Source organism: Phycodurus eques, chromosome 13 (genome assembly GCF_024500275.1).
Source record: "Phycodurus eques isolate BA_2022a chromosome 13, UOR_Pequ_1.1, whole genome shotgun sequence".
Taxonomy (NCBI): Eukaryota; Metazoa; Chordata; class Actinopteri; order Syngnathiformes; family Syngnathidae; genus Phycodurus; species Phycodurus eques.
In genome coordinates this window covers 19,258,602-19,279,621 of record NC_084537.1, presented here as the reverse complement: position 1 = coordinate 19,279,621, position 21,020 = coordinate 19,258,602, and the positions used below count along the sequence as shown (strand labels likewise).

At 42.8% G+C, this 21,020-nt stretch overlaps 1 protein-coding gene across 3 annotated transcripts in view; it reads right to left on the bottom strand.

Moving 5' to 3' along the window:
• Nucleotides 1–21,020, bottom strand: part of LOC133411277 (dynein axonemal heavy chain 8-like) — a 59,122-nt gene that overhangs the window by 20,655 nt on the left and 17,447 nt on the right. For all 3 annotated transcript variants that reach the window (XM_061693430.1, XM_061693429.1, XM_061693431.1), the window contains 32 exons: nt 20,781–20,881; nt 20,567–20,704; nt 17,436–17,676; nt 17,142–17,341; nt 16,654–16,807; nt 15,707–15,870; nt 15,268–15,370; nt 14,996–15,100; nt 14,683–14,844; nt 13,791–14,015; nt 13,541–13,710; nt 13,250–13,428; nt 11,988–12,175; nt 11,826–11,912; nt 11,630–11,737; nt 11,316–11,450; nt 10,614–10,775; nt 10,294–10,540; nt 9,539–9,780; nt 7,976–8,116; nt 7,683–7,914; nt 6,782–6,924; nt 6,576–6,710; nt 6,131–6,253; nt 4,902–5,115; nt 4,716–4,825; nt 4,089–4,252; nt 3,178–3,370; nt 2,972–3,094; nt 1,709–1,839; nt 481–634; nt 230–394 (listed from right to left, as the gene is read on the bottom strand). In XM_061693430.1, the coding sequence (XP_061549414.1) occupies nt 230–394; nt 481–634; nt 1,709–1,839; nt 2,972–3,094; nt 3,178–3,370; nt 4,089–4,252; nt 4,716–4,825; nt 4,902–5,115; nt 6,131–6,253; nt 6,576–6,710; nt 6,782–6,924; nt 7,683–7,914; nt 7,976–8,116; nt 9,539–9,780; nt 10,294–10,540; nt 10,614–10,775; nt 11,316–11,450; nt 11,630–11,737; nt 11,826–11,912; nt 11,988–12,175; nt 13,250–13,428; nt 13,541–13,710; nt 13,791–14,015; nt 14,683–14,844; nt 14,996–15,100; nt 15,268–15,370; nt 15,707–15,870; nt 16,654–16,807; nt 17,142–17,341; nt 17,436–17,676; nt 20,567–20,704; nt 20,781–20,881 (5,139 nt within the window). The remainder of the gene's footprint in view (nt 1–229; nt 395–480; nt 635–1,708; nt 1,840–2,971; nt 3,095–3,177; nt 3,371–4,088; nt 4,253–4,715; nt 4,826–4,901; nt 5,116–6,130; nt 6,254–6,575; nt 6,711–6,781; nt 6,925–7,682; nt 7,915–7,975; nt 8,117–9,538; nt 9,781–10,293; nt 10,541–10,613; nt 10,776–11,315; nt 11,451–11,629; nt 11,738–11,825; nt 11,913–11,987; nt 12,176–13,249; nt 13,429–13,540; nt 13,711–13,790; nt 14,016–14,682; nt 14,845–14,995; nt 15,101–15,267; nt 15,371–15,706; nt 15,871–16,653; nt 16,808–17,141; nt 17,342–17,435; nt 17,677–20,566; nt 20,705–20,780; nt 20,882–21,020) is intronic.

Below are 21,020 nucleotides of genomic sequence, written 5' to 3'. Positions count from 1 at the left end.
TTCAACAATATGAAGACAGTGTTCATGTTAATGATTTTCACAATAATTATCAACAGTAATTTAATCATTGTTGTGTATCGAGAGTTTAATTTCATTGGTCAGCTATTTTTAGAACAGATGAGCGGGCGATTCAAGTGGTCCTTTGCTATTCACATACATATGTAGATAGTATTTAGTATTCATGTCATTTGAGCATCTTTATTTATTTATTTTTTACATTTCAACATACCGGCGAGAAGCACAAGACGACGTGCAGATTCTTTCGCGCCCGCGATATGAAGTAGTCGTAGAGGTTGTCGAAAGTGGGCGGAATACGGGGAAATTCCTTTTTCATCACCGGGACCAGATTTTGGGTGATCTCTTGGATCTCGTCCTTTGCAAAAAGGTTGGAGACCTGCGCAAACATGAATGATTGGCATTAAAGGCAGTTCAACAAGCACATCCTATAGGATGTATATTTTTCCTGAAATGGATTATCACCTCTCCAGACGAGAGAACATTGTTGAGGTACTCCAGAAAGGCCTCCTGTTTTATTTCATTGTCAGTAAAAAGGAACGTGATGCCGCGGCCTTCAGCCCCGCTTGATTTGTACAACTTTTTCAGATCTTCCATGAAATTTGATATATTGTAAGACCTGAAGGGAAAGAGACAAAGAGTGTTATATGTCATTCATATTGAAGTAACCGAATACGAATACAGTGGATCGTGACTATTCACACGGGACAGGGACTGGGCCCGACCACGTAAGTGAAAATCAGCGGCTGATTGACGGCCATTATAATTGCATTGAAATTGTTTTTTATTTTTCAAACCCAAACAATTCTTGAATGAGTGGGGATATACCATTAGTAAACATTTTCATGGTTGGTCCCCCACCACCCCAAAAAAGGAAATAAACTCAAAGAAAAAGGGAGAAAAAAACCTGTTGAATCCACAGGTGCCGAACCGCAAGTATGGGGTCCACTGTACTTAAGGTTTCATTCCCCCCATTTTTAATCAATCCATCCATCCATTTTCTGAGCCGCTTCTCCTCACTATGGTCCCGGGCGTGCTGGAGCCTATCCCAGCTATCATCGGGCAGGAGGCGGGGTACACCCTGAACTGGTTGCCGGCCAATCGCAGGGCACATACAAACAAACAACCATTAGCACTCACATTCACACCTACGGGCAATTTAGAGTCGTCAATTAACCTACCATGCATGTTTTTGGGATGTGGGAGGAAACCGGAGTGCCCGGAGAAAACCCACGCAGGCACGGGGAGAACATGCAAACTCCACACAGGCGGGGCCGGGGATTGAATCCCGGTCCTCAGAACTGTGAGGCAGACGGTCTTACCAGTCGGCTACCGTGCCGCCTCCCATTTTTAAAAATAAAGCAAAATATTACAAAAGCATTTTATTGTTTCGTATAATGGAGGGAAAAAAACATGCAATCCATTATAGAATACTGCTCAAACATACAAAAAGTGAAGGGGGTGAATACTTTTGCAAATTTAACATTTGCATTTTTTTTTTTACTTTTCATTATTAATAAATTATTACCAAAAAGATTTTAAAAATTCCAGATAGATAACTGTGTCGAATTTTAAGTAGAAAAATATTTTATCCTTTTTAGAGTACTAGAATAAGGAGCTACAACATTTTACAACAGTATTTTAGAGCTAAAAGCTACAAAGTTAAGTACTGTATATTTTCTCTGCTTCTTACTTGGTCAGTGTGATCTGGCTCACTTCGTATCCGGCTATGTATGAGGCCAGACGAGTCAAACTCTGCTTTCCGGATCCTCCCACGCCCACGAGCAGGGCGTTGCCAATGTCTGTGCAAATGATCCGTGAGATCTATTGGAGGAAGAGCAGTCAGCAAATTGCTATATGTTCCTGCAGGAAGTAAGGTAAGTAAGAAAGTCCAAATACTTTGTTACTGTACTCAAGAAGATTTTTCAGGTAACTCTACTTGAGTATTTATTTTTCTGATGACTTTTTACCTTTACTTTCTACATTTGACAACAGATACCTATACTTTCAAATCCTTATTTTGACTTGGCCTGTTACTTTTTTCAACCTCTAGTGATGATAACAGGACATAAAAAAAGGAAATAGAGTCAAATCCTGTTGAGATTTTGATTGATTATGATCTTGGGGGTGCCCTGCGATTGGCTGGCAACCTGTTCAGGGTGTACCCCGCCTCCTGCCCGAAGATAGCTGGGATAGGCTCCAGCACGCCCGCGACCCTCGTGAGGAGAAGCGGCTCAGAAAACGGATGGATGGATGGATGATCTTGGGGTCATATAAGGCAGAAAAACAAGGACAGCAGCCAAATGGAAGAACGCGAACCAGGGAGCACGAGAACCAAGCTATTTCCCATCCATGGCCTTAGCTAAAAGAATTGTTTGAATGTTTCAGCACTAAGAATAATTTGTGGTGAATATGTTGGGTCGTTTGCCATCGTAAAAACAGCTTTTGTTTACTGCAAAAGGCTATGGAAAACACATACAGGTAAGGTACCAGTATATTTTTTCAGTTAACATTAGCTCACTTTGCATTTTACTGAAGACAATTTCACATTTCCCAAGATTATCAAAGCTATGTGAACATTTTGTTTTGATAACGTTTAGAGTGATTTATTTATTTTTTTCTTAGAATGAGCACAATGCACCTTAATAAAACGGAAGCTATTTTTTGTGCAGAACAAGTTTTCCCCCATTGTGCCAAATTATCAAAACAGGTACTGTATATACAGTAATTGAAACTACTGAAAGTAAAAATTTATTTGTACTTTTTACTTTTAAGTACATTTCAGTCATTTTTTTTACTTCTATTTAAGTAAAGCCATTGAATCACTACTTTGACTTTTACCAGTATTTTATTTTTATTTTTTATTTTTTTTACAAAAGTAGTGTGTATGTACTTTTACTTAAGTACAGACTAGTGTTAGGACTTTTGCCACCACTGTGTGTGGACTTCCTCTGACCTTAACGAGGTGAGTCATGGCATCTGTGAAGAACACCAAGTCCATGTGCGAGCCCCTCACTTCGTCGTTGTGCTTCATCTCATAGAACATTAGCTTCTCCTCGAGGAATGTAAATGTGGGGACCTGACGGAACGATTCCTTAAGTTAAGTACAATGGATCGGCAGAAACAAAACGGTCTGAATAGCGAATGGGAGTTTTTCCATACGAGCTCGTAAATTTTGGGTGCGTCGAAGCAAGCGTTTTCATCCTCCTCGCCGGTCGGTTCAGGGGCTTCTCGCAGGAAGTCGACAAAGTACGGCTCCTTGTGGATCAATGTGACGAGGCTGGTGTCGACGTGCTCTTTGACCACGCGGTTTATAGAGTTCTCAAACCAGTCTTTGTCCTCGGGGCAAATGAACCTAGAAAGACAAGCGATGATGTCACCCACTTAAACAATAACAAAAACGTTTTCAATTTGACTTTCTCAAAAAAAAAGTCCTGATTAATCTTAAAATGTATGTCTATCTTCACATTTGGATTGAAATATGTGAACAATGGCAAACGATGTCTGGTTGGATACATTGAGGTATCATTTCTACTTATTCATTTCTACTTCTCTTTATTTCTTTATTGTGTAAAATGGCAGCTATGAATAACTGGTGAGAGTAATTAATTATGACGGGTACATTGACAAGTACATGTGCATGACTGAGTGAGCCGTGGCCTTTTTTTTAAACTGTATGGATTATTTCTAGTCGTTCTCTTGTACAAATGGGTAGTTACTAATAACTGGCACGATGAGCCATCGCAGTACATGCTGTGGACTTATTTTTTTACCCTACAAAATACTTCTTTTTCTTCTATTTCTATTGTCGAAGGTGTGGTTGTCATTGATAATTGGTGAGAGGAGCAATAGAGGAGCAATCGGGTTGCCCATGCGCATGTGTCTGAACGATCGATCCGTGCATTCATTTGACTGTGGTTTATTTCTCGTTAAAGTGTTTATTTCTATTGTGCAAAGTGGCGACTATCATGAACAACTGGTGAGAGGAGCAATCGCATTAATGGGAAAGTGTCTCAAACTTGAGTACGCGTCAGTGCACTCACGCGAGCCAAAGCCCCAGTTTATCTGTGTACCTGTCAGCGACGACGCGTGTGCATTCGCTCTTGAAGAGCGCTATGAGGGTTTTGAAGTCGTTGCACTGCTCGGCCTCCACCTTCAGCATTCCTTGCCAGATCCTGGACAAGTCTCGTAAGTTGAAGATATAGTGGAACTTGGAAGGCGTGGGCAGCATCTTTATCTATTGTAGATATAGACAGTACATCGGTGGTTCTTCAAATTTTTTACACCAAGTAACACCTCACAAAGCACTTTGCTCTCCAAGTACCACAATAATCCAACATTATGAAACAGCAGTTAGCAGACCCAAAAGTTAATCAAAAACAAGGAAATGTTTTAATTCATAAAAAGTATCACATTATGCACAGTTTGAACATTAACCTGCTCCTAAATATAGAGAAAACAATTGCACCTAAATAATGCTTCAATTACTGCACATAAAAGTTAAATACAACCTAACTGTACTCAACAAATGTATTGTACTGGTTTAAAAAAGGTTAAACCTCTGTAAGGTAATGGAGAAATTCAGTGATTTATTTTGCTTACCACAATAGGGACACCGCATACCACACTTTGAGGATCACTGCAATACATCACTTCATTTCATTTCCATCCCAAATAACAGCATTTCCAAAAGAAACTACCTTGGTCCACTGCCATAAAATCCTCCCAGCTGACACAAGCTTCTTCACCATGGTTGTTATCTCTGGCTTGAACTTCCTGCACTCGTGGAAATAGCCACAGCCGATCACACCTGCGCGTCACATCAAACGTGACAATCGTAAAAGAGAGGTCATATTAAAAGCGTCGTTTTGAAGAATGATAGTTACCGAAGATCTTGTCAATGGAGGTATTGGAAGGCAGGGTGCAGTTGAAGACGGTAAACTGCCTCTTGAGCCTCTGCGGGATGTCGTTTCGCCCGCCGCCAGGGTGAATCATGGCAGCCAGCATTTGCACATCCACGATGGTGATGAAGTCACCCGGTTTGTCCAGATTGTACATGCCGCCCATTTCCATCATTTGCCGGACTATCTCGTTAGTGATCTGCGAGAAATTCATATGTACAGTTACAGTAAGGCCGGAATTTAGACAAAAATTTACATTTGAGCTCAAAATAAGACAATTGTTTTTTTTTTTTGGGCTAAGAGTTATTAGTAAAAATATACTCACTATTTGCATTATTTTCCATGTCAAAAATCATTCATACATTTAATTTTTATTTATGCCTATCTTTTAACTGGAAATTACACCAGAAAGTGGCCAAGACTCTAAGAAATTGGGTAAAAGACAGTTTAAAAGAAAGGCTAGTTTGAACATTTTTTTTTTTACCTTTGGACTAAAACATCCATGTCATTATTTGAGCATATGCCTGTGATTTCTGTAAGTCTTCAGCTGACATTATAGGGTTCCTTTTTTACCTCATTGAGTATTCTGTGCTTTGCTCTTGAAGTCATCTTTGCAGAACGGCCTCCTTGGCCTTGTTTAATTTTCTCTATTCATAGACAATTTGTCAAACTGTGGACTGATGAACATCAAGACTTTTAGAGATACTATTGTAACCTTTTCCAGCGTTATTCAAGTCAACAATTCTTAATCGTAGGTGCTCTTGAGAGCTTGACTGAGGCATGGTAAACATCTGGCAATGCTTCTTGACAGCAGACAATTCTAACTTGGTGTGTGTTTTCTCATGGTTAGAGCAGCTTTAAGCCACACCTCCAATTTTGTCTAATTGATTGGACTCTATTTTGGCTCACACCTGACTCTGATTAGCTCTTAGAGAATCCGTAGCCTCGAAGTTATTTTCTTTTTCCTCCCTGTCCTGTGAATGTTTACGTTATTTTCAATAAAAATATCCACACCTAATTCTTTGTCTGGTATTAATTTAAGGAGACTCTGTCTCTTTTTCCTTCCATTGTAGAGTAATTTACCTTAGCAGGTTGGAATTTGCTTCTCTTTCTCAAGATGCTGGGCCTCCGCTAAAGTCCTCTGGCTTAACTGAAAGTGTTGTCGAGACATGACGCCGTACACACGTCAAAAAACCTCGTCTACATAGACACACCTGATCTCCCCATTCGTTGACAAGAGGCATATTGATGTCATCAACAAAGACCGACATCCTGCGCCCGCCCGGCGGTCCGTAAGTGCTGCCGATTCTCTTCTCTATGTAGCTCTCCACAGTGCGCTGTTCCAACAAACACGTACTTGTTAACCAAACCTCTATCATTTCTCAATATGCAAACAATATTGATTTGCAGTGGTGTACAAATGCATTGCCTCATACCTTGAGAGGTTGTCAAGTTATCAAAATGGGTACCAATTGTAGTATTGTATATAAGTGGCAGTAAAAAAAAACATACTTTTGAACTGAAGTACATTTCAAAGTCTGCACCTAAAGCTGTGTTTTACTAGTTTTTGAGAAGAATCTGTGTTTCGTCTAAAGTACAGCGTATGGGTGTTTTTTCCACCTCTGGCTAATGCTGTGGCGAGTGTAATTGTCATACTACCTGAAACATGATGGGCTCTGTGGCGGAGGAGAAGTTGAGTGACTTGAACAGGTCTGTCTCAGGGTCAAATTTCTTGGCGTGGCTTTTAATCATCACCGTCTTGGCTGTCCCTTGCTCACCAATCAGCAAGACAGCCTATGAAGTTTTTTAAATGAGTACATATACAGTCCGTATCTTTACATAGTTTCAAACAAACCACAACCCACCTTGTATTGCGAGGCAATAGTTTCCAGTAAAAAACCCGTCCTGGTGTTATCTACATTGGGCACAAGGATGGCACCGTAGTCTGGCACGTGATCAGTCGGATACTCGTACTCCCCGACATGCTCGTTCCAGTGGCACCACTGACCTGAAAATGCAATGCAAACAGTTGAAGCATCTATATCTTAATAACTAGCCTTAAAAAGAGACACAAGTCTATTTTGAGGGGCTGTTTTTCTCATGTAAGTAAGCCACTACTGCACATAAGAAAAAGCAATATAGGCAGCGGATCACTGAGTGCTACATTCGCCTGTCTTTGGTGCAGGCAACGTGGGCTCAGTTCTCACTCGGTGAGGATGTGAAAGTAAAAAGTTGTCCATCTCTAGATCTGCCCTGTGACTAACTGGCAACCAGTCCAGGGTGGAGTCCACCTTTTGCCTGAAGTTAGCTGGGATAGGCTCCAGCTGCCAATGAGCCTGAGCAGGATAAGCGGTATATTGAATGGATGGATGGAAATAGGCAGCTAACAAAAGATTTACATGGTTGTGTAATTTAACACATTTTTACAGTGTAATATTTTTGGATTTCTTGTAATATTTTTTCATGTTTCCAAATATTGGGAATTTCTTCCCAGATACGCTTGTATTTTTCATTCAATGTTTCACATGGCTGTGATTGGCTTGCAACCAATCCAGAGTGTACCCCACTTATCGCGTTAAATCAGCTTTGATAAGCTCCAGCTCACCCATGGCCCTAATGAGGATAAGCGGTATAGAAAAATGGATGAATTTCACTTGAGGGATGGATAGGCACTGCAGAGTCGCAACTATTTATTCAATTCAACTATACAAGCACTTCAATTATCAATGATATATTGCCTTTAAAAGCTGTATTTTATGAGCGTACCATCTGTCCCAACCATGTATTCAAACATAGTCTCTCCTTCTTCCGTGTGAGGCAGATCAATGTTGCTGCTGTGATCTCGGAAAAAAGCCTCCATTTTGTCTCGGTCGTCCAACTCCAAAAGGGAGCCCAGACTCCACATCAGGCCGAAGATGAAGAGGCGCTCCAAGTGTTTGTCGTTGACCAGACCCCCCATCTGCTTGGTCGGGATGAGGCCCTCCAGCAGATTGCAAGACTGCAGGATGACAAATGAATTAGAATCAAGTGTGTGGTGGTGGTTACTTCAGTTCGCGTACCTGCATGATGTAGTTACACTCCAAAAATGGCATTTTGGGTTTGAGGCTCTGCCTCATGAATGAATAAACGTCCCAAAATATCCTGCCATACAGAGAAATGATCTGCTCTGCTTCGTCAGCATTACGCTTGTTTGTCCATCCCTAAACAAAAGAAAAGAGATTTAGGATTTTCAAAATCGTCACTGACAATGGAGTCTTGTTTGATGCCTGTGAATATTCTCTTTCATGCAGGTAATTTCATTCTCAGGGCATTGTATCAATTGAAAACGTTATGCCTCTCATCAAAACTGATCTGATGAAGCCTGCTCGGATGAGAAGCAAAATGTCTTCTATGACAACCAGATCGATTCAATGCCCTGTGAAAGTCTTGTTTGGTGTTATAAACTGGATTAGATCAGCCTTTCCCAAAACATTGTAAGCCATGTCATACACTGTTTGATGGCTATGAGATGGCATTCCTCTTCTCAACCATGTGTCATCACAAGTCAGTCCCTCTATTCTTTCTCCTTCTAATTTCCGGAGGTAGACTCTAAACACTACTCTCCGGCAGAGCATTTTCATCTTGGAGGATGGAGTTCTGTGTAAATATGGGATACCCACTGTTACCAGTGGTCAAACACTGTTGTGGGACGCCATTTGGGTTTAGATCAGGTTGACATTCTCTCTACAGTCCTTCCAAATTGCACCAGCAGTCGCTGATTAAGATGCTGTGGTGGCAAGCATCTTGGTGGGTAGGATTTCACTCCCAGACTGTAGAAATATCGGATGGCGTTTGGGTTGAGGCCAGGTCTACATTCATTTAACTTAACACTAACCACCAGTCAGTGGGGGACAGCATTGTCATTTTAGAGGGTGGCTTTTGGTCCCAGACTGTGGCGATATGGGATTAACACTGATGGCAGTGGTCACACACTGTTCAGAGACAGCATTCGAGTAGAGGTCAGGTCTAAACTCTTTCTGCACAGATTCCGGGATGTAGTCTCTGTCTGATAAACACGACTCTGTTGGGTCAGCTTGTCATCACGGAGGATGGAGTTAGGCCCCAGTCTGTAGACATATGGGATTACGACTGGTAACACTGTTGTAACACTGTTGTGGGACAGAATTCGGGTTGAGGTCAGGTCGACACGTTTTTAACGTCCAAATTCCGGAGACAGTGTTTGATAAACACCACTGTGGGGGACGAAAGTCTTGGAAATCCATCAGTCCCAGACTGTAGACATATCATACTGCCACAGGTAGCAGTGGTCACACACTGCTTTGGCACTGCTTTTGAGTAAAGATCAGGTCTAAAGGTAGTCTCTGATAAACTCCACTCTGTAGGGTCGAACATTGTCATCTTGGAGAATGGAGTTCGGTCCCAGACTGTGGAGAAATGGGATTACCACTGGTAGAATTAGTCCCACACTGCTGTGGAATGGAATTTGGGTTGAGGTCAGGTTCTGGCATTTGTGGCATACTCGGTTGAACTGCTCATCCCACAAATGCATGTCCCTTACAAATGGGGAAATAAAAAGAAATATAGCATTCAGGCACCCTGCCTCCTTTGGATAACAACTGTACCTTGAGAATGGGTTCCCAGCTCAGAGCCGAGGAGCTCATAAAGACCATCCCGACACGGGATACGGTGGCCGGGGAGGCATTCTCAATGTTGTGCACTTCGAACACCAGCTTGCAGGCTGGGGACATGGTGATACGGTCTCCGTTTGCCAGTGTGAGGGTTTTGTTGTCATCCAGCACGGAGTTGAGGTTCTCAATCCAGATGGCGTCCACAGGACCGTCCAGCACGATCCATATGATCTCCCCTGAAAGCAAAATTCACAATGCTTTCAATCCATTAACTCAACACATTCTTCAGGCATCTTTTGGACTGTTTGGTGAACCGATAAACTGTGATGGAAACTTCAGACGATGTGTATGCCTCTTTCAAATTGTAATTATCGTTACTACTATATTTAAAGTCTCTGAGAGTAGTAGTTGTCTTTCGGTTTCTACCATCTGGTGCACATCACAACAGCAAATAAATGGAGAAAGCATTTTTTTTGTCTAGTATTTATAGTTTTTTAGATATTTTTTGTCATAATTGGAGGATTATTGCTTTGGTTCTCTTTAGATTCTACAAGCATGCTGTACCTAAGGTTTTGCCTTGTGCCATTCCATTTAGCAAATTCATGACATTCCTCACAACAAAATTGTGACAACACGAACAGCCTTATCATTTTGCTCACTGTAATCGTGATATGAAATCTTCATACTGTCTCTTTGTGGGATTAATGAAAACAAATATTTTTGGACATCAATTTGAATGTGTACCTCACCTTTCTTGCCCTTAAGCGTCCTCCTCCATAGAGTAGAGAAGATGCCATCTGTCCAGTCGTTGGTGGCAGCGTCGAGACGCCCGAACATTTGCGGCGCGGTGATAGCCTTAGGGTTCATGCGCATCTCCCTGTGCGGTGTTCCACACTCAGTCAGCGCTCGCATAAGGATGTTGATGACTGCCGTCTTGCCCGCCCCGCTCGGCCCAAGCGTCATCAGGCCGTGGCGCACGAGGGAAGCCTCGTAGAGCTGTTTTCCAGGAGTCACAACAACGCATCAACCTCAAAATCGGTTCAGAGCTGAGCAGTATGTTTTGTGATACCTGAACTAGTTTTAGGTTCCAGTTGGGGTGGTTAACCAAAGCGGCGAGGTCAACTTGATTCTTCACTGCAGCCTGAAGTTCATTGTAGGTGCTGTTGTCTAGCTTGATGCCAGGGAACAAGTCATTGATGAGACTGAGAAAGAGAGGCTCGTCCTCATCCACCTGAAACAGTATTAGCATTTTATAGTGTGTGTCTTCAAAAACTATTTAACAATAGACTATTACATACAGGAGTGCACATACAGGAGTCCACATAAGTGGTGCATATTTATGTTTGGTGATGTCTCCATGCACCGCATTCAGACTTTTTAGTTAATGTAGTGCAGCTTCCACGAGTTAAATGCTGGCTTTTTTCCCCCCATATCTGGGCTCTGCTTCTTTAAGTATAGTAATCTCCTGGCCACCACATATTCCCAGGTCACTATTCAGGGATTCGCCTATCCGCGTTTTATTGCCACAAGATGGCACTAAAGCCCTAACTACTATAACTAGGAAAGCAGTATAGTGGACCCCCACTATTCACGGGGCACAGGCACCAGCCTGACCATGAATAGCAAAAAATCTGGGGATAATTGACGGCTGCATTGAGAGAAAACGACAACAAAACTAAACTACAATAGTAATATAATACCTTGGCCAGGTTTTCCTTTGAGAAAAAAATTATATGCACCCCTGCTTTGATGTTTTGCGTTCATGTGATACCAGTTTAGACAGATTCATGTCACGCAGCACTCTCATGACAGTGCTGGACTCTGAGTCATCGGGTCGCGCCCTCTTGCAGGCTCCCAGCGTCCTCAGCACGGACAGGATGTTCCTCAGGCCAAAGTCGTAGTGCACCTGAAACACAGCAAGGCAGGGACAGTCTGAGTCTGTAATACAGTATCTATATTTTGGTGCATTGAATGAAAACATTTCAATTTCACTGGTCTACAAAAAAATTTTAAACATAAAAAAATCTGACATTAAGGTGCAGGTGCCGCTTCCCTGATCACCTCATTACGGTAGCTGGGTCTCACCTGTTTTGTGAGTTGCTCTTCACAGAGTTTATAAAGCACAAAGAATTTCTGGGCTAGAAGGACATTCTCGTTAAATCCGCAACTGGCCAGCTTGACCCTCATGATGATCTGACAAAGACCAGAGGCAACAAGACCGTCATGAAAATGAATACGGCGAATGGGAAGCTATGCTAGTTGAAAAGAATATTTGGTGTACCTGTCGATCAGGCACCATCATGGAGACTGTCCTGAACTGCACTTTCAAGTTCTCAGGGAGTTCCTGACGACCGGCATAACCGGGGTTCTAGGCAGTGAACGATGACATGTTGGCGCACACTTTGATGCTCTTAATACTCTCATTTCAATGTGTATGTCTTACCATAGTGATGAAAAGTCCAAACTCCGGATTCAGGTCCACAATGTCACCGTCCGTGAAGACAAAAGTGCTTTTGTGCGTCTTGCGAGCAACCAGAACGATGTAAATTTGCTGAGCGGCCACAGACAACACCGGCAGGTCAATCCTGTTGAATTCGTCAAAGCAGCCCCACGAGCCTGACTGTGCAAGGCCTGGAAAAAAAAAATCCAACTTTCTAAGTTATTAAGGCCGCGGTTTCTTGTGTGTCTACTCACGACAAGACATGTCTAGCAAATTGAATGCTGCTCAGTAGAAGTGGCTTTGGGTGGTGGAGTTTCCCTCCCAAAATTGGGCATGCTACAAAACATAAATGTTCACCAAAATGTCCACTTCAAACCAGAATTGCAGACTTCCTCTGTCTTTTCGGGGATTGGTTCTTTTTTGTGGGTCTACCCATGATAGAAATGGCTACTAAATTCTATGTTGCTAGGTGAAACTGGCTTCAGAGACTGAATTTAATCGAGACATTTTTTCATTTTGCCGGCACGCTCCACCCACATGCAATGGCAACATTTCAAATTGTTTGCAATGCAGCGGTGCCCATCTGTCTGGTGGAAAAAAAGTCTCTCAGACAAGTTCATTTTCGTAGGACCCCTGGAAATGACCAAAATGACCCTAACATGGCCGCTTCAAACCAAAACAGATGACTTCCAGTGCCTTATAAGGCATCACTTCTTGAGACGTTTTGTTGGTCTCTTCATGACAGACAGATGTTGCTAAATGAAACTGGCTTTGGGGACTACATTTTGAAAACATTTGGTGGGATGCTACCAAATGTACATTTTCACAAGGATGAGCCTATAATAACCAGTGCAAACCAAAATGGCAGACTTAATGTGTTTTTTCAGGCGTGGGTTAGTGAGACTTTTTTTCTGGTCATATTTATGATTGACAAACCTACCAAATTTCAATTTACTAAATGAAAGTGACTGCACGGGCTGAATTTTCAAAAGACTCCAGGGAATGGTACCAAATGGTCATTTTTACCAAAATGACCTCAGAATGGCTGCTTCCTGTGTTTTTACAGCATGGGTTTCTTGAGACTTTTTTGTAGGTCTCCTCATGGCAGACCTACCAAATTTCATGTCACTAAGTGAACATGACTTCCGGGCTGAATTTTTAAAACATTCCAGGAGCAGGAATGTATTAGCAGCTTCGCACCATATGCTTGAGCCCTCATAAAGTAAAATAAAAAGACAACAGCATACCACAATGTCTATGAATACCTTTGTATATCCTGCCAAGTCCCCTGAAGTCCATTTGGTCAGAGCAGTTGAAAACCACCACATATTTTCCCAGGCACCGACCCATGTCTTTCGTGGTCTCTGTCTTTCCCGTGCCAGCTGGCCCAGCAGGGGCTCCTCCCATGCTCATCCCCAGCGCCTGGGACAGCGTAATATAACACCTGTACATGTGCAACAATCACACTTATAAACAAAATGAATTATGTAATGCCAATGCCAATAGGCACAAGCGCTGTACAAATTATTGATGACAATGACTACACGTTATCTTGCCTGTCAGTCAGTGGGGTGATGACCAGGCGGTCGGTGCAGCCGAGGAACTCGTTTTGATACACAAAGTCGACATTGGTGATGGACACGATGACCTTGTCGTTGTCATTGAAGTAAAACCTGCTTTGTTTCAGCCACTCAAAGTCACCGGTAGATTTGACAGATTTTGCCACCTGAAGACAAAGCAACATAAATGTGTTACACAAATGCAAAAAAGAAAACGATCTAAGATATGAAACAAAAGCAAGCTTACCAGCTCTTCAAAGATGTCATACTGGTGCACGTGGATGGTGACCAGGGTCTCATACTTGACTCTGTCGAATTTGGTCAAGTCGTAGGTGGTCTGCTTGATGAGCAATCGGAGGATGTTCAGGAATTTTTTTTTGGTGAAGATCATCGCCTCCTTGCTGAATTCTGCATTTTCCAGGGCTTCCTCTGAGTCCCTTGTCCAGAGCATTTGGATTCCCAGGAGACCCACCTTCGACAGGAAATGGAATATGGGTAAGCTACAAAAACACATTCCCCAGCAGCAGCAATGAGTTTTTGTGATACCCCACCCTCCCAATGGCACTTTCCAGAATAAAGAAAAAAAAAAAAAAAAAAAACAGCCCTCAAAGTCTATTTCACATAGCAACATGATAGTGAGTGACGTGATAGACCCACAAAAGAAGCCATGCCCAAATTGAGACAGGAAGTCTACCATTTTGTTTAGAAGTGGCCGTTTCGGGTCATTTTCACCATTTCCAGGTGAAATATTTGACTAACAACTCACCATTTAACACAAAACCTACTGGCAGAAATGTATATAAGCAATAACTCCACTCCTGAAGCTTTGATTTCCGTCAAACGACCAACATTTGCGTGAAGATGCGAGGGCGCATTCTTTACCGATCCCAGCTTTAATAGTAATTATTTGTTGGAAGCTCTAGCATCGGCTTGAATTGAAGGTTGGGCCGGAAAGTGTAATGTGTAACTGAATAACAATCATGATTAATTAATAACATGATTTACATTTGTTAGTCTTCCTGTCAATGATGCATACTGTAAATTCAGTTTGTAGGTGTTGAGGAACTAAACTACATAAGCCACTGGTGTTGACTTCCATTGAAGTACTGGAGTGACACATATTTTCCCAGGTAACAGACCTGTGCTTGGAACCTGTCGAGGAAACCTATGAGCTCAAAATCTTCGTCGTTGATCACGTCATCCGCCGCTTTGATAACCGTGTGCAGCGACGACTGCTGCTCCATCAGTAGCTTCCCCAGCCAGAGCTCTACAGGACCCTGAGCCATGATAGGTTTGTCCAGCTGAAACATCACATAGTAAGAATTATTCTTCTTCTTTAGCGAGCGTAACTAAAACCAATTAGAAAATGCATGAGAGCATTAGTTTGTTGTCTATGGATTCAGTTCACCAATGACCTATGACGAGGTCCATATCAACGATTAGCATACGTACCGGCAGTTTCTCGGATTCTTGAGACAAGACAGCCAAAATGCTGTCGTACTCATTGACGTCAAACTCAACTTCATTTACGTTGTCAAACACACCAAGAAGATGCGCCTGAGGGGGGGGGGGAGAAAAATGTTTCATTTCATTCATTTTTGAAAATTTTGCCATTTGGCTTTCCCGGTCTATATAACCTATAACAAATGAAACACCATACAGTATACTGTATGTCCATCGGAGTTTTTTTAGGGAGACGGTTGTGGTTTTATAAATGCGCTCACCTGAATTGTGTGAGAATCGCTCGCTTGCCCGAGGATTTCCAAGAGGGCGGGATCAGACACGAAGAAGAATCGTGGGAACAAGAGACGTTTTTTCTCGAGGTACCTGTGGTGTTAGCGCTTGTTATGCATCACCAGAAAACTGTTTCTTACACAAAATCATATAATTTTACTGGTGGCAGTAATGCACATTAGCCAAGTGGGTGCCAACTTCCACACACAACATCCATCTTTTAAATACTACCTCCTCTTGGCCCAAATGCAAGCGGACTATTTGAATTGATCCACACCTTTTTTTTTGGATCTGCGCCAAAATGTTATGGCCTATACGTCACCCTTATTTAAAGTTTAACTGAAATCACATACAGTGAGTGAACCCACACGGTTTGGCATTCGCAATATCGCCAGTTGGCTGAATTTTTTACTTTAAGCAAATGTTTACCCTGTGAGGGACTTCTGACAGAAGTCCAGTTGTTTCTGAAGATCTGGTAGAATCTCTCCTAACATTGGATCCCCAACACAGCACTCCACCACATTTGGGACGTTCCGCGCTCGCTGCATGATGTTGATCCACGTTGAGTCAATTTGCTGAAACCTCTCCGCTTCCTATTTCAATACAAAATATAGATTAAGTATCCGTTGACCCACTTTTTGACCTCTGTAGTGTTGTGGGTGAACTTGAGTCGATCCCAGCTGTCAATGGGGTGTTATTACGAATCCCACCAGTGTTCTAGACAGGACAGACCTGCTCCAATATTACTGGGCCGCTGCACTGATTGGCTGGTGTATCTCGGTAGAACACACCCTATTGCTCCTAGATGAGAAAAGTACTGTATGTGACTTCAGTGTGGTGGCGTTTATATGAATCCCACTAACCATAACCAACTCTAATCCTAACCTTAACCCTTCCTAAACTGCCTTAACCCCAACTCTAGCCATAAACCTAACTATAACAAACATCTTTGTTTTCATTTTGTACAGATGTGATACATGTGATACATAATGTGATACATAATGTTATTGTTAAAAGAAGCAATTTTACATATTTTACATAAATACTTTTAACTTTTTTCAATCTCATCTCCGAATGACCTGGGCCATCTGTCCATTTTAAAAATCAAATGTAGCACTTGAGCACAAAAGTTTGCCCACCCCTAAATTTAGAGTCTTTAATGAACCTGACATGCCATTTTTGGGGATGTGGGAGAAAGCTGGAGTACCTGGAAAAAACCTATGCAAGCACAGAGAGAAAATGCAAACTCCACAAAGGATGGTGTAAACTGAGATTTTACCCTGGACACTGAGGTAAACATGCTAACCAGTAGGCCACGTGATGCCCCACCTAATATATTGTCATTTTCAGATTAAGAATGACATAGGAAACTTTACCTGAGGCAGGTCTTTGGCAATGTCACCTCCAACGAACACGGCCTCCAAGTAAATCCACAGGTTTTGCACGATGACCCACTGCTCAATGACGTCTGTTGACGTAGATAGCTTGGAGACCCAGTCCTGGATCTCAGCTTTGTAGAACGTGCAGTACCTACATAAAGGCAGAAAGTGACACACTAAACTTTAATTGGAATTATGGCGCACAAATACAACTCAAAAGAACAGCCTGGCTGGCTTGATTGCGTGTAAGAAATGCAGTATAAATTGTCACGAATTTGTGTTTATGCTGCAATTTTTACTTGGGAAGGGGTTAATTAAAATTTAAAAATTATAAAATATACAATATTCTGCCTTTGCTGGGTTCTGCATTAAAACACACAAGAGGATAAATGTCTGTTCTTCCGTTATAGCTCTGATGCTGCAATTTTGCAGGCTCTCTGCGGGAGAGGATACAAAAAAAGCTGCAGACTTGATTCTCCTCTCACCGGTTGCTGAGCAGCGATCCCAGCACCATCAGACTGTCCTCCAGAGTAGTGAGAATCTCTGTGGTATCGCTGCCTCGCAGCATGAGCTCTCCCCTGTCCTTGAAGTCCATCAGCGTCAGGTTCATATCATGCCACACCGCTTTCACGCCCGACAACTTGGCCTCGATGTCCCTCTCTTTCACGGCGGATATGCAGATGTCCTGAAAGATGCAGAGAACAGTAGAGCATCTCGAATAAAACGGTAAGCTCCACAGGAGGCGAGGCAATGAGAGAAACCGACTGCCGAGTGCCAACCTCAATGTCATCCTTGTACTTCAACAGTGGCGCCTCCATGATGTTGTCCAACGTGCACGTGGGTGACTCAACCTCGAACGTGTGACCAGTCAGATTGGAAATCTGATCCCAGTGCCTGCGGATCATCGACTTGTTGGTCATCATTTCTAGCAGAGGACACAGCTCGTTGAAGTCGTCGATGGTCTTCTTCAGGTCCATGAAGGCTTGCCACTCCTTCAGGCCCTTGGGCAGCCGCCGGCACCTGGAAGTAGACATGACACTTGCTGCAGTTACGGTGGTTTTTTTACACATATTTCCTATTTAGTGGTAGGTAGTAACAAAAAAAATGTGTTACTGTACTTCTCTGTCTCTGTCTGCGTGAGGCTGCTGGATGTATGGACAGTGTGGCTGCGGAACGTGGCCGCATGTGTGTGCACGGCAAATGATTGGCACTCTTCAGAATCAGAATCATCTTTATTTGCCAAGTATGTCAAAAAAACACACAAGGAATTTGTCTCCAGTAATTGGAGCCGCTCTAGTACGACAACAGACAGTCAATTGACAGATGACACTTTTGAGACATAAATGCATTGACAAAAACAGTCACTGAGCACTGTAGGGGCTCCAGCAGGGGACCTGTGACGCTCTTGAGGTGGTCCAGCACGAGACGTTCAAAGGACTTCATGACCACAGATGTCAAGGCGACAGGCCTGTAGTCATTTAGACCCGAGATTGTAGGTTTCTTGGGGACTGGAATGATGGTGGAGCGTTTGAAACAGGATGGTACTTTGCACAGTTCAAGAGATCTATTGAAGATCTGTGTGAAGACTGGAGCGAGCTGGTCCGTGCAGACTTTGAGGCAGGATGGGGACACATGGTCGGGGCCTGCCGCTTTGTTAATCTTTTGTTGTTTGAAGATGTGTCTCACATCCTGTTCGTGGCTGGTTAACGCAGAAGTCAGAGGTGTGATTGTGGTCGGTGGTGCGGCCGGGTGGGTGTGGCGTGTGGAAGTGTCCTTTTCAAATCTGCAGTAGAAGGTATTCAAGTCATTGGCGAGTGTGCTATTGTTCTCAGCTTGGGGGGGATCGTTGCTTGTCAGCGATTGGAATGCATGCCAGACTGATTTAGAGTCATTAGCACTAAACTGTTTTTCCAACTTTGCTGCATAGTTCCTCTTTGCAATGTTAATTTCTTTAGTCAGCTGGTTTCTAGCTCGAGTGTACAGGGCCCTGTCCCCGCTTTGATATGCGTTCTCCTTAGCTTGGCGAAGCTGCTTAAGTTTGGCAGTGAACCACGGCTTGTTGTTGTTGAATGTGCGAAATGACTTTGTTGGTACACATACCTCTCCACAGAAACTGATATAGGATGTGACAGTGTCCGTATATTCATAAAGGGTGCGAGCTGAATTTTCAAAGACACTCCAGTCTGTGCAGCCTCAACAGCTTTTAAGTTCCATCTTTTCTTCAACGTGAAACTGTGGATGTTGCATTTATGCACTCCAGTCTGTGCAGTCCGAAGTCTTTACTGGTCTTTATCAGAAGATGAAGCTCGTCCATTTTGTTGGGTAGAGAGTGTAGATTCGCGAGGTGGATGGACGGAAACGCCAGTCTGTATCCTCTCTTGCAGAGTTTCACCTGGAGGCCGGTTCGCTTCCCTGTGTGCCCTCCATGCGCCAAAGACCACAGTCGCTGCTCCGGTGAGTAACTCAAGGAAAAAACTGAGCGGATTTGCGAAAGTTGGTGAAAGAAAGTCCAGAGTAGCCTCCTTGATGGTTAGCAAGTCTCCCCTTGTGTAAGTGAGTCGTGTAATGTCTCCAAAGACGAATGAAAAACACGGAAACAAAAACAATACCAGAGAGCGCGTAACCGAGGCGACCACACGGGTAGGCGCCATCTTAGCATCTTCTGTCACGCCTTCTGTCTCTACAGTCTCTGACTGGCTTGTGCGCCTCGCACTGAATCGGTTTTAAATACGTTGCGTCACTCACAATGTCCTCAAACAATGGCGGATACAATGATCGCCGCAATTTATGGGCACCCGGCACTCCTGCTGAAAAATGGGTCGGTCTCGAGAATGGTGAGAAAGGAAATTTTAAGTACTACTTGTTTACAACTATGAGTTGTAGAAGCAAATACACCTGTGCACGCTACTGCACTCATACGCCATATTCATCCATCCATCCATTTTCTGAGCCGCTTCTCCTCACTAGGGTCACGGGAGTGCTGGAGCCTATCCCAGCTGTCATCGGGCAGGAGGCGGGGTACACCCTGAACTGGTTGCCAGCCAATCGCAGGGCACATAGAAACAAACAACCATTCGCACTCACAGTCATGCCTACGGGCAATTTAGAGTCTCCAATTAATGCATGTTTTTGGGATGTGGGAGGAAACCGGAGTGCCCGGAGAAAAACCACGCAGGCACGGAGAGAACATGCAAACTCAACACAGGCAGGGACGGGGATTGAACCCCGCACCTCAGAACTGTGAGGCTGACGCTCTAACCAGTCGGCCACCGTGCCGCCCACGCCATATTCATATTAAGGTAAATACCGATCCAATCAGTGCAAAGCTCCTTTACACAGTTCATATTAATGAGAAATACTGCTGTCTCATTTGCCAGGCATAGAATAGCCTGAAAACAGTATCCTGGGCGTTTCCAACCCAAATTGTCTCGATAAAAGGACATTAAAGATTATTTTAAAAATAAAAAATAAATAAAAAAACAGGCATGGTACAGGCATGAACATACAATTAAATAAACACTACAGACTGTTATTATGCTATCAACAAACATACAACACCTTTCTGTCCCCTATTGTGTGTCTGTCAGGTGTCTTCAAAGGGCAAGTAGCTTAACTTTATTTTAGTTGTATTTTACGCTTGTTAACTTTTCTTTACATCTGTATTGCAGTTGAAATGTTAAGTAAAATATCAAATGTACAATTAATAAAGGTTTTATGTTGGTGACAAAGTAATTCATTTGATATCAAGCATTTTGAAATTAGAAACATTTGTAAGTCAACCAAGTATTTTTTTGTTTTTTTGCATACAATTGTGTTCATTGCAATGTTTATGTTAATACAGTACACTCCACACACACACACACACACACACACACACACACACACACACAAATAGAGACAGAAGAGTAACCTGTTCTGAAAGTCCATTAGTTCATTATTGATCTTATCGATATCCACTTGTGTCCACAGGAGCTTGGTGTGACCATTGATGGTCTTCATCACAGTGTCGTACAGGCCGTAGAGCTTCTGTAGCAGATCCAGCTCTTTCCTTGGGGGAAAAGCACATTTAAATATACGGAGACCCTTTTTTTTTTGCAAGGGTTTCAAGTGTTGATCCTTTGTACTTTTTATTTTGAAGGCATTCATAATCAGAGACCGGCAGGCCGAGGAGCTGTTCACCGGAGTTGTAGGTGGTGAAGTTTCGCCACAGCTCAGAAAACCTGGCCTTGAGCGGGACAAATATAATAAGCACAAAATTAAATGAAATAAAAATAACTGGATCTCTTTGTAATGGTAGCACTACAAATTAAAAGTAAATATAATAAAAACAAATCAAACTAAATGTTTCTATATGGGGATTTAAA